Source organism: Hippocampus comes, unplaced genomic scaffold, assembly GCF_001891065.2.
Source record: "Hippocampus comes isolate QL1 unplaced genomic scaffold, H_comes_QL1_v1.1 scaffold254, whole genome shotgun sequence".
NCBI lineage: Eukaryota > Metazoa > Chordata > Actinopteri > Syngnathiformes > Syngnathidae > Hippocampus > Hippocampus comes.
Window position 1 is genome coordinate 42,581 of NW_017805874.1, and position 12,827 is coordinate 55,407.

General features: G+C 41.4%; 1 protein-coding gene across 1 annotated transcript; it reads left to right on the plus strand.

Moving 5' to 3' along the window:
* The first annotated feature begins 2,290 nt into the window (after positions 1–2,290).
* Positions 2,291–5,520, plus strand: gsc (goosecoid). The gene is made up of 3 exons (XM_019888839.1): positions 2,291–3,099; positions 3,986–4,245; positions 4,941–5,520. The coding sequence occupies exons 1-3, from the start codon at positions 2,787–2,789 to the stop codon at positions 5,085–5,087; spliced, it is 720 nt and encodes a 239-aa protein (XP_019744398.1). The 5' UTR covers positions 2,291–2,786; the 3' UTR covers positions 5,088–5,520.
* The last annotated feature ends 7,307 nt before the right edge of the window (positions 5,521–12,827 follow it).

A 12,827-nucleotide genomic window follows, 5' to 3' on the forward strand; every position in this document is an offset into this window, starting at 1 on the left:
CCATAAGATATTCCTTCTTTGATAAAAGTCACACAACCTCCCCCTTCTACCTTCTCTTGGATCATACCTTTTACTTTTCAAAACAAAATCCAAATGTGATTTTAACCATATATCCTGTGTACAAATGACATTCGGTCTTTCATTCAAATCTCAAAATGTTTTTTTTCAATTCTTGTTCACTTTGTACAAAACTTCCAGCATTCAAAAAAAACAATGAGCAATGACCATGAGGTATTTAACCAATTTGGGACTCTTCATATTTAGCACTTAATATTTTGTGAATGCCATCAGCTTTAGCAACAGTGCCCCAAACATTATTAGCCGCTTCTATGACTGAGCTAATCCTGTCACTTTTTCAAGTATGTTACATTGGCAAATTTGCTACAGCATAGAAAAATGGTATAACATGATTTTTCCCAATCAATAAAGTCTCTTTTGAAAGTCTTGTTTTACATTCACAACACCCCAGAACTAGGTAAGACCACTGCTCTGACAAGTATCAGTTCGGAACAAAGGTTATCAACCAGTTTTGCTCCTTGATGAATGATGAAATCAAAAAATAAATGTGTGATAATGCAGTGTTTCATATGCCAAGACATCATGGAAAAAAATGATATACAGTCATTACGATTTAAATATCCATAGTATTACATAAACAACAAACAAGTAATGAGTGTTCACTGCATTTTCCTCTCTGATATCACAAGAAATGATTGCGTGTGGTGACGCATTGTTTGGCAACATCTTACCTTGTACTGTATATCCATTGCATTGTTGTGTTGACAAATTCAGAAAGGATTCAAGCCGTTATTTTCAAATAACTGATTGCGGAAATTGTATGTTTTGCCCGCTTGGCCATCACTGGCTGCAGATGATCACATTACATTGCTTGTCCAATCAGTGCTGCGGGAAATTTAGTTCATGCAGTAGTCAACGTGTGACTGTCGTGATACTACGTTGTGTGATTTTTTTTTTTAGAATGTTTTGATACATGCGATGTCGAGCAAAAACAAAAAACAAAAAAAAACAAAGTGGTGGGACAAATATGTATCACATGGATTCACATGCATCACTGAACGTGATGGGACTCAGCATCCTATCTGCATCATTTGTCATGCCAAGTTGAGCAACTCTAGTCTCGCACTGGCAAAACTGAAGGAACACTTCTTGAATTTTTATTTTCAGTAATGAAGGGTTCGATGAATGTGCATCTGAGCTGGTTGGGTTCGGTACCTCTAAGAAGGTTAAGAACCACTGCTCTAAATTGTCCAGAGGAGTTTGAGCGCAGATGGTTGTTTGTCAATGTGTGCCCTGCGATTATCTGGCAACTAGTTCAGGGAGTCCACCGCCTACTGCCCGAAGACAGCTGGGAGAGGCTCCAGCACACCCCGCGACCCTTGTGAGGATAAGTGATTAAAAAAATGGGTGGATGCTTTGTACTTGTTTGGAAACATGCACATTTTGAGAGTTCTTTTGAAGCAGTTTTAAAAATATTGTGAGACAGAGCAATTTTACCAACATCCCAATTCAAGAAAAAACAACATTGAGTCTTCAATTTGTTTGCCAGCATGCAGTGTGTTAAGACCTCGTACAGCGCCAATCAGTTCTTGATTATTCAGAATTGAACTGAGAAACCACTTTCCTGCGCAATCTTGCACGTTCCTACACTAACGCACTCTCACACTCACGCACACACACACGCGCGCACACCACTCAGTCAATGTTGATTGGGGTAAATAAGATCTCCTTTTTTTCCCAACTGAATAGAGGCGATAATGGGCCGTTATCTTCGCCGGGGGGGGCTGCGTTGTTGACCTGCGTCGATGAGCTACCGTGAGGATGAAATGTTCTGATATGCTCCCTCCCTGCAGAGGGAGATGAGGGAGGATAATGAGATGAACCTTCGGTATCATTCTCATGTCTAACATGGGCATAAGATAACCACGAAGAGATGATCATGAAGAGAAGCAAATACGTTCGTTTAGCTTGTAGCTGTGACGTCGCTTAATTGTTTGGATTCTATCACTTTTTGATTTTTTTGTGATAAAAAATACAATATCCCACTGAATAGTAAGAACAGATGAGGGCTACTGTTTACCCGAGCGTGACGGGGAACAGTCACAGCAGAGTAAAAAAAATCCCGCCTCCAGAATTGGTTTCGTTTTATTAAAGCGAAACAGTGTCAAATGCTGCTGAGTACAGATACTGTAACAACGACGTTGACCATAATTTTGTTATCTCGAAAAAGCATTATAATATTAAATGTCATAAATTCCCACAAAAAAAAAAAAAACACAAGTGTTAAATGCATCTAAAATAAAATTTTATGTAATCTATTTTTTTCCATTCTCGGTGTGTTTCAGTCTAATTGTCGTCCAGAAAGGAGTAATCGGCTTAAGTGATTGTGTTTACAACTGCGCTTTGACTCAAGAAATATTTTGAAAAGTCAACAAGACACGCGGATAACCTTAATTGAATTAATTCTCAATACACAGGCGGTTCACACCACAAATGAAGTGCTTATCCTGTCGCTAATTCGTGACGTCACTACAGTATAAAGTCTGCCTTTCTCACAGTTGGTCCCATTCAAAGCAACAGTCTGCGTTCTCCAGAGCACCGTGGCTCGTGTATACAAAGGGGGAAAGTTCCATCCAGAGTCACCATGGCACAGATTTAGTCGCCCTACTCCACCCCCTCGGAAACACGTCATTGTTTGTTTGATTTCACTTTTTGATTAGGCTTTCGTAAATTCTCCGCACCCGATCACCAGCCACTGCGCCAGGGTGATGCCCGCCGGGATGTTCAGCATTGACAGTATCCTGTCCGGACGGCCGAGCTGCAAGGAGCCGCTGCTACTCCACCGGAGCGGCCCAGTCGTGCTGCCTGGGGGTCTTAATGACTCTTTTTACACCGACTACAACGGATTGTACGCCGCCACATGCGGCCCCCAAGGCCCCGGAGTTCAGTCTGTGAACGGAACCAGAGGAGGATATAACGGCTATTACTATGGGCAGCTACACGTTCAAGGCACCGGAGGACTGCCGTGTTGTGCTGCGGTGCACAGCCTGAGCCCACAGCAATGCCCGTGCATCACGCCAGGTACGACATTTCGCACCTCTGCTTTCTTGAAATTGCGTCGTCTGAATGAATTGTCCTCATCTCCGTGCGAAAGTCACTTTATTGCTATTGTTTGGCTGGCAGTAAACGTAATGGTGTCTCTACTTAAGAGTGTAGTAAGCGATTTTTCGGCACGTCTTCCTCCAAGTGAACAGTTCTTTGGTGACTGTTTAAAAAAATGTTCTCTTGAAATGGCTATTTCCATGACATTCTTAAATGGACCTGTCGAAAGAGATTTTATAGAAATACCGTGTACTTATCCAAAAAGTTGGGCGTTGAAAGACCCAAGACATTTACGTTTGCGTGAAACAATAAATGGAAAAAAGAGAGTTTTTTTTCCCCGAGATTTGCCATCTGGCCCGATACAATGGCATACGAAAATTTACGGAAATTGAAACGTAAAATTGAGACTGTTAGGTGTTAAATGCTCCTGAACCAGGGACCAACCAAACCGAGCCTAATTGCTCTGGCTGGCGCAGTCGGAACTCTCGGAGTGTCAACATTTCTAAGATGAATGGAATCTGCTTCAAACTGGTTAATGCGAGAATGATACATTACGTCATGTCCCTATTTCCATTACATTATTTAACAAGGTTGTGATTGTTTTGTCGACATGAACTCTGTGCATTCCAGCGATTGTCTATAGACTCGTAGTTTATGCCGGTCACATAAATGACATAAAACATGTAACTAGCATTTTATAATTTAAATAGTCCGTTTGGCCAAAACACATCTCTTGATATTACACTACTGGTACAATCACAATGGGTCAGCTTCGGCATATTGCAAGAGTTTATATATTCATAATACCGTCACCAGTGCGTTGTCCCATTTTTACCCCGTGTCCCTCTTGCATTTTGCCTCGCAGCCTATGACAGTCCGGGATCGGTGTTGGTTTCCCCAGTGCCGCACCACATTATGTCCTACGTGAATATGGGCAACTTTTCTCGGAATGAGCTGCAACTCCTCAACCAGCTCCACTGCCGCAGGAAGCGACGGCATCGAACCATTTTCACTGACGAGCAACTGGAGGCTTTGGAGGGCCTCTTCCAAGAGACCAAATACCCCGACGTCGGCACCCGGGAACAACTTGCTCGCAAGGTTCACCTCCGGGAGGAGAAGGTCGAGGTCAGAGGAGTCATTTTAATTTTTTTTTCTACAATTTCCAATTTTACATGTATTCGTGCACGCGAACATTGGCATCTGCTTCACTCATTTTGCGAACGGACAAGTTCGTTTGAATGCGCTTCAATGGTTGCCTTTGTCAAAGTATGCTTTTCAATGATTGATTAGAGTGTACCCTAATTCAAAACGTAATTCCAATGAAAACATACTGTATAGATTTGATTGCGTAAACACAAGACGACAGTGGCGACAGCGATTATATTTATCTTGATTCGAAAACAGCAATCTAAATTCCCCGGGGGCTTTTTTGTGACGAACTTGGGTATCGTGTATATTTAAAAAATAAAGATGCATAGGAAAGATTTGCGGTATGAATGATTGAACATCACAAAAATAACAGGCTGGTGAACATAAAAATTGATCTTTGTAGTTTTTAAGACACTGAATTCCGTTACCTCTAAAATGCATTATGATGCTACCATTACTGTAGTTTTTACTTTAACTGGTCGAATTCAATAAACGCAGAGATTTTTTTGTATTTACAAAGCAAAAATAAAACGAATGGAGATCATTTTCCACATATTTTTAATATGGTTATGAACAATGATATGGCTTGTTGTATAAAACAACAAAAACCTAGGGTCCATAATTAAAATAAATGACAAAAGATTGCTATTAAAGTGATGCTTTCTTACCAGGTTTGGTTCAAAAACAGACGGGCCAAATGGAGGAGGCAGAAAAGATCGTCATCGGAGGAATCAGAGAACACTCAGAAATGGAACACAACGAAAAAAACATCCGCCGGGAAAACCGAGGAGAGAAAAAGTGAAGTGGACTCAGACTGAATTCAAAACGATCGAACCATGCGTACGTTTGCTTGGACGGGTGATGGTGGTGGATGGTTTGTGTTGCACAGATGTACAGTTCCCACTTGTGTTATGATGCGTTGTCTATTTATATCTAATTTAAGTTTGAACGTTAAGAGAATTGAGAGACGCAATGCCCAGTGTTTTGCATGACTCTTGAGTTTATGTCACAGAGCTACATGTGGCAACTTTACATTTCATGTTGTAAACCTCGGCGTCAGTTGCAAAGGTTCTGATTTTGCCCAGCATGCCGAGAATGGAGTTTGTCTGTGCAATCTGCAGAAAACGCTGCGAACGGTTGTCGACAACGCAGAGTTGGAATAGGAGAGTATTCCCTTAATTAAAATAAAAATACTAATGCATACTTATTTGGGCGACGATTAAATATTAAAACATACCTCATTACCCAGCACGTGACTGCTAATTAATTTACACACATCGAGTGAACACGAGTTGACTGATTTTTAAGAATGTGTTTTGCATTTAGAATTCTCAAATCAAGTTAAACCAGAATTGTAACATTTTCACCTTAATATATTTTAAAAAGTATGAAAGGAATTCTCACTTGCGGTATTCATCATCATAACGGGCTATTTAAAATGGTGCAGTGAAGAATGTATAGAAGATTTATTTGGACAATGTTTTTTTTTTTTTAATTTCACTTAAATTAGTCGTGTTTGACTGTCAGAGAGTTTGGTGGATACACAGATGAGTACCAAGAGTAAATCGGAGGTTCGGTACTCAATGCTTCCTCGGGCACGTTCCAAAAACATCCAGAAAGTAAGTGCATATCTGGGAATGTGAGTGTCAATGGTGGCTTTCCTTCGTGGCTGGCGACCCGCCTGCATGTGCCCATCCCGTCGCCGAAAGTAAGCTGCATTCGGGACATGCTCAATGCAACAAACTCATCCGCGACCCTAACAAGCGGGGAGGAAAAGGAGAGATGTTGGATCATAAAATGATGCCGTGACATGCGCCCCCAGTACTTAAAAGCGTCCATTTACCAGTGATACGCTTGATTTAGGTCACGTCAAACATTTTCTCTATTTGGATTTAATGATGGGGTGTTTCAGAAATGAACTTATTCCATGATGATTTAGACTCGATGTTTATCGTCACCTTTCGCAGTAAAAGCAGAGTGCATATATTCATTGGATTTAGTTAATTACCATGCAGAAAAGCATTTAAAGCAATATAAGCAACTAGCTTGAATGCAAAATAACAAAATAAAGAACAAAAATAAACGCGCCGAGTGTAACATTAGGTAACGCCCTTACATTTGCGCAAATATGGTTAACGTTCGATTAAACGTGCAAATATTGTGTCAGAAAATACAGCCCGTTATAGTGTACATTGCTCAGAAAATAGGCTGTGACTTTAGTCACTTTAGTGAGACAAGAGGAGGGCAAACCATATTTTAATTGATCGTGTCTGAAAAGGGAACGACATATTCAGAAATTAAGCATGTAAAATATTGGGGGTTGGTTTGGAAATGTTTCAGCGGTCCGATGGCCTCGGCACGTATCAATTATTCAGTCCTCGTTTATCGTTTGTCACTCAGTCGCGCATGTCGTGACATAACTCATGACACGGCTCAATTTAGATTTAATCACACGCCGGTAAAAACAGGCAGGGGGGAACACATATCAGAATGGTTTCAATTAGCATAATGCGGATGTAATGATCATAAATTTTATATGCTTATTTCCATCCTGAATTAACCATCTTCGTAGGAGGGAAATGCAATTTATGTGCATAACCGCCACTATACGACAACAAAGGTGTTCTACTAAATATGAAAGTGTACTTCAACTTAATATCACCATTAAAATTATCACAGAATACGGGATGCCTAATGTACTTCATACAATTATAATTATGTGCCAGGAACAGCTAAAACCCCTTCCCAGTAAAATCCACCCGCCTTTCAAAAGTGACTATTTCACCCATCCGTAATTAAAAACACCGTTTTCCACAATAAACTGAAAATGAATTTGACATCGTAGCCTTTCTATGGAGTACTGTAACTAGATTATGAATGGCATCATGGTAAACGTTTATTGCATTTACAATTTTCCTCTTTTCATTTAAAAAATGAGTTAACACGGAACAGAATATCAAGCCTAAATTAAGTGTCCTCCTTTTAAAACATGATTTATTCATTGTCCAGAGTATGACGATGGCTGATTTAATGTAAATTACCCGATTGCAAAGAGCAGGCTGACCAGGCCGCGAGGAACGTTATCGTTGAAAACGGCACTCACGGCATCGCGGTCCGCAGCTCCAGCACCTTCTGTAGGACAACAGTATTTTGACGATTATTTTTTTAGACTTTATAGAAATGACTCAATTCACACTCGTCGCCCACCTTAAGGACACGTGAAGAAAACGTTTCGCGAAAAAAATGGGGACTCGGCTTTCGGCGGCACTCGGTTCTCTCCCCGTCTTTTAATCACACACTCGCGATTTGAAACGCTGATGTCTTTATGATTGCTCAGTTAATTTGAGCTTCAACGTTTTTTTAAAAGTTGCGTGACATGAACTTTTGTTGTTGAAGGTCCACAGACAAGCTTTCATGTTTAAGAGCGGGCAGATGCTCCAGTAGCTGACGCTCCGGACGACCTCTTCTTGCATTTCCCTGGCTTGAATCCTGAACTTATTCCAAGCGGTGCAAGTGTACGATTGGAAACGGGACTGTTAAAAGTCTGACTCGGCTAAATTAATATTTACAAAAAAAAAAAAAACACATTAGCCTAGTGATGAAAATAAATGCCTGCCCGTAGTTAGATATATACAGTACTGGTTCGATCAACTTTAAATCACGAATGAAATAAATGAGACTTTATTTTTTAAATAAGATGAAAATCAAAAAAATAATTATATTTCATCGGTAATGTTAACAATATCGAAAAATGAGTCAATGCTACTCAAACGCATCTCTGGTCTCTGGTCATCAACCATTTCTGGATGCGCAGAAGTTGAAGTCTGTCTGCCGTCACTGTCTTCGACATCAATTTGCTCACAGGTAAGAGGTTTGACGAACAACACTTAATATTAAAAATATCAACTATACGACTCCAACAGCTGTACATAAACGCCGTACACTCACTCACTCACTCACTCACTCACTCACTCACTCACTCACTCACACGCACACGCACACGCACACACACACACACACACATACACGCACACGCACACGCACACGCACACACACGCACACACACACACACACACACACGCACACACACACACTCAAAAACACTCACGCGGGCACTTTTGTCTTTCCCGAGCTACTGTCTATTGTATATTTCCTTGGCTTAATTGACTTGTTTTTATTGTTTTCTGCATGTAGTGAGGGTTGGGACCACCTGTGGAGGGATGATGCATCAGCTGTTATTTTATTATTCATTGTCAGATTTGTTCGTTTATTTTCATGTGCCAGGATGTCTGTGTTTTTGCTATCCAATATTTTCCTCTTACAGGTTCATGGAAAGGGTTGGTGAGTTCTATGCAATTACTGGGAGGCTACACCTGAAGAAAAGATGTATTGAATTTACAGGTAAATATTTTTTTCGGGCTTTTTCAATGTTTTGTATCGGAGGCACATGCTTTGGCGCTGACTAAAAAGAAGTCGTGTGCAGATGAGGCCTGTGAAAATGTGTGTGGCACGGTAGGCAAACTGCATAGATATGTCGGGACTGTGTCCCTGTTGCTCGATACGGACACCTGCTGGAACTTTAGTACCATTGCAGGCAAATCTACAATATTAATTCTGTGACTGTATATAATGTTATTTACCTGTATAGGTTAATATGAGTTGCAAATATGTCTTTAAAATACAGTAAAATAATGTGAAACATCTTATGTGATAATCAGAGTAAAAGTGTTGTGATTGGGAATGTGATGATGCATTTGTCGGCCAACTTGTCTTTAAGGCCTCAAAAGGAAAATACAGTGAAACTCCTCTACAACGAAATCATGTTTGTAGCAAGAAATTTTTCACAACAGGGGGTTTTTCACTGCAGCAAATTTGATCTCAGATGTAAGCACACACACACACACACACACACACACACACACACACACACACGTATGCAAACACGCACACACAAACGTATGTGTACTCTATTTTTATTCCAATAGTGCATAAGTATAAGCACACACTTATTTGACACTTCATATTGTCAGTGTAGAAAGAAAAAAAGGGAAAGAAATTGTGAAATTTATGATCAGCATTCACTTTCACTTGCATCAATTTCTTGGATAATGTCTTTTATTTTGCTTGCTCCGTCTTTCATTTTGATCACTTTTACCCTCTCTTCCAGCATCAGAGCTCTTCTTGTCTTTGCTGTTTGAAATCCAAAGGTCCGTTTTGTAGCCATTTTAGCAATGCAACGTCCATGCTCGTCTGAATCTAACAATAACAAACACTTCGTGGACCCGGTGGCTTTTCTTTCCACCATCTCACTGTCTCTAACTCGACCTCCCCTTGATCGCCACCCAAGACAGCGTTGCTCAGCTGATGTCATGCAATGAACTTCTAAGCCAGCCACGGGACGCTTCGTAGTCCTCGATGGCCATAGTTAGCTCTCGAAGGCTAAAAACTTTACGCTAACTGGAGCGCTAATAAGAGAGAAGCGCTCCTGTTAGCGTAAGGTTTTTAGCCTTCGAGAGCTAACTGTGGCTATCGAGGACTACGAAGCGTCCCATGGGTGTTTTTAGCATGATAACAAGTAAAGCATTCGAGGAAACGTTCGTTTATTTGAATGTCCGTCGAGCCATAAGCAATTTACTCTGAACAGCTAATCGGATGCTATGGATCTAGCTTCAGTATCTACACACATAGACAGTGAGGTCCCTCTTGGCCAATCAGAGACCAGGATGATGCTCGGTAAGCAGAGCAGCTATGAGTATGTTGAGTCCAGGAAACTGCAGCCATGTCCGAAATAAACATCGTTCACTATGTAAACCAGTGTGGTGGTTGCTGTTGGCTTTTTTCGAACGAAGCAGTAGAGGTCGCTGTTGAATAAGACTTCGTTGTAGTGAATGTCTTCGCGAGGCTGGAGCAGAGAAAATGATTTTGTATAATGCAACGGGGGTTTTCGTCGTATGGGGGGCAGGAGAATGGGAATTGTGTTAATGCATGAGGAATTTTTCACATAAGGGGGTATTTTCGCCCATGTCGGTTTCGTTCTAGAGGAGTTTCACTGTATTGCCTCTTGTTCCGAGAGAAAATTCAAGATATGAAACTGTAAAAATACAGTATGGGCTGCTCATGACAGCTCCGAGTTTCATGAACGCAACATACTTATAGCTGCTCTTCCATTGGCTATTATCTAGAATCTTCCTGGCATCCCATTGGCTAAGAGGGACCACTACTGAATGTGTCTGTGTGTAGATAGAATAGATGTGTCTCTGCGGCGTCCTTGTCATTCGCCTCTCGGGCCGTGAGGCGTTCCGATAGTTTTACGTCAATGTGAATCACCCAGAAAAAGTGTTCACCAGTCGGGTGAACGCTCACTCTGTTCAACATAGTCCAAGGCAAACAACAACATAGTATGTTGCTGTTTGCCTTGGACACGGGGCTGTGAAATTTCCGCGGATTCGCAGAATTCCGCGGATTCTGTTGTGAAAAATATGATTTTCACAAAACCTATATTTTTACATTAAAAATCATTGGGGATATGTGTAGGGGGAGGGGTCTACTTGGCTTTAACAAGCCTTGGGCAGCGACCGTGCCTCCGACACCGCGGCTCAATCCAGCCGGACACGCGGAGTTTTACGTCAGCCGAGCGTAGATGTTTTGACTGCAACTTGGCAAAGCCGACAAGAATTTAACACGGGCTAAAAATAGCGTGACGTAGCACCGCGAAGGTGAATATTCCTGACGAACCACGACATTGCCGTACTTCCTATATTTACGACATTGCAACGACTGCCTTACGGCATTCGCGCCAACATGTCTAAAGAGATTTCGGTCTCTTTATAAATACGGTAGCTAAACCCCGGTGGAATAAAAGACGTCGTGGACAAGACAGCTATTGTTTGTAGAAAAATATATATTTGGACAGAAAAGAGAGAAAAGAAGAGAAACATACAGATTGATGGAGCGCTTGTCTGTCTAACCTCGAGCGTCATGTCGTCTCAACTAGCTTAGCTGTTGCCGTGGCTAGGCTAGCTTGGCTGTTGTCGTAGATCACAGCTCTTTGATGTGTAACGTCCGTTGCGTCAGCACTGATTGGTTGAAGCTAAAAGACGTGCGTGCGTACACGTCCGCGCTGATGCACGCACAGCAGAGAGCAGCGGACTATCGACTGCGGAGTCGCGCTTCACTCGAGTGGCGTCGCTACAGATCAACACCGTTTATCCGGAACACGGTTGTGGGCAAACTACCTCTGAATCGAATCATTATGGGAAGGCAAGTATCAAGTTCCTCATTGGCTTCTTCTTCTTTGCAATATGATGGATGCATGAACATCAATGAATGATCACAACTCAGGCGAATACACAATGTTTTGGTGCTAGACCAGCTCACGTGTGTTGTCGCCAAAGTGGACGCTATAGTTCAACACAAACTCAATGTTCGGCACAAACACTTCTGGACGTGTTTTGAAAAGCCATCGATATGCACCCCCCCCCCCAAAAATAAAACAAAACGTTATTTCAAACGTATTTAATAAGAATTTGGGGGGATTTTTTTATGTCACAAGAGGCTAGAACCGTCCGAATGACTGTACTACCATTTGTCCACACGAGGTCACTGTTGTACCGTTAATATGCTGTCAGAATTGAATGTCTGTTAACGCGATAATAAAAGTGCACAATTTGACGCAATGCACGGTCGCCCTATGTTGACGGCAGGGGCGGTTCCAGGGTTTCAGTCTCTCTCCTGGGGACCAAGAGACTGAAACCTTGGCTGGTGTGAGTACCGCGTCGCCGCCCGTCTGCCTGGACACCATCAGGCGCATCAGCAGGTCCCGTTGACTCGGGTTGGGCATCCCCGCCACCGCTGCAGACAACCACAGGAGGGTCAGCGCCCGAGGGAGGGAGGCGGTCATGCCCTGAGATGCCACTGGAGGGCGCTGTTCATTTGTGGAATTAGTCCTGCTTTCAAAAACTTGTTTTCTGGGAAAAACAGAAATCATTTTTATTCCTTGAAAGAAAAATGGAAATCTTTCATTGAATCCAAATCCACTCAACAATTTGTGAAAAAATAAGACTTTTTTCTCAAACAAACTACAGCAGGGGTGTCAAAGTCAAATGGACGGAGGGCCAGATAAAAAAATTTGCTGCAAGCCGAGGGCCGGACTGATCGAATGTTCATTGAAAATTTTAAAAATGACCACATATTGTTTATTGAACCAAATTTAATCGACTGAAAACCTAACAAATACATTCCAATATGGTCAGATAAATAAAGCAACATTTTTTTATGGCTATGTCAGTAAACTTTAATTTTCAACAGGCACAAAAAAATGTCCTTTGTATAAATACCCAATACCCATAACATGAATGAAAGAAGCCGATATTATTCAAGGCACTGTCAATAGTCCATATTTTCTCTTTTCGCAAAAGTAGACTAAATTTACTTAAAAGAAAAACAAATAATAGTACAGTAATTTTCGATCATTTACTCGAATAAAATATTTTTAAAACATAATTGGATTGAAATACAATAAAATAAAGTGCAAAAATGTACAAACCAAAAACAACACT

Coding starts and splice junctions, on each gene's coding strand:
- gsc (XM_019888839.1), top strand. CDS start 2,787: ATGCCCGCCGGGATGTTCAGCATTGACAGTATCCTGTCCGGACGGCCG. Junction 3,100..3,985: donor ATGCCCGTGCATCACGCCAG/GTACGACATTTC, acceptor TTTGCCTCGCAG/CCTATGACAGTCCGGGATCG. Junction 4,246..4,940: donor TCCGGGAGGAGAAGGTCGAG/GTCAGAGGAGTC, acceptor CTTTCTTACCAG/GTTTGGTTCAAAAACAGACG.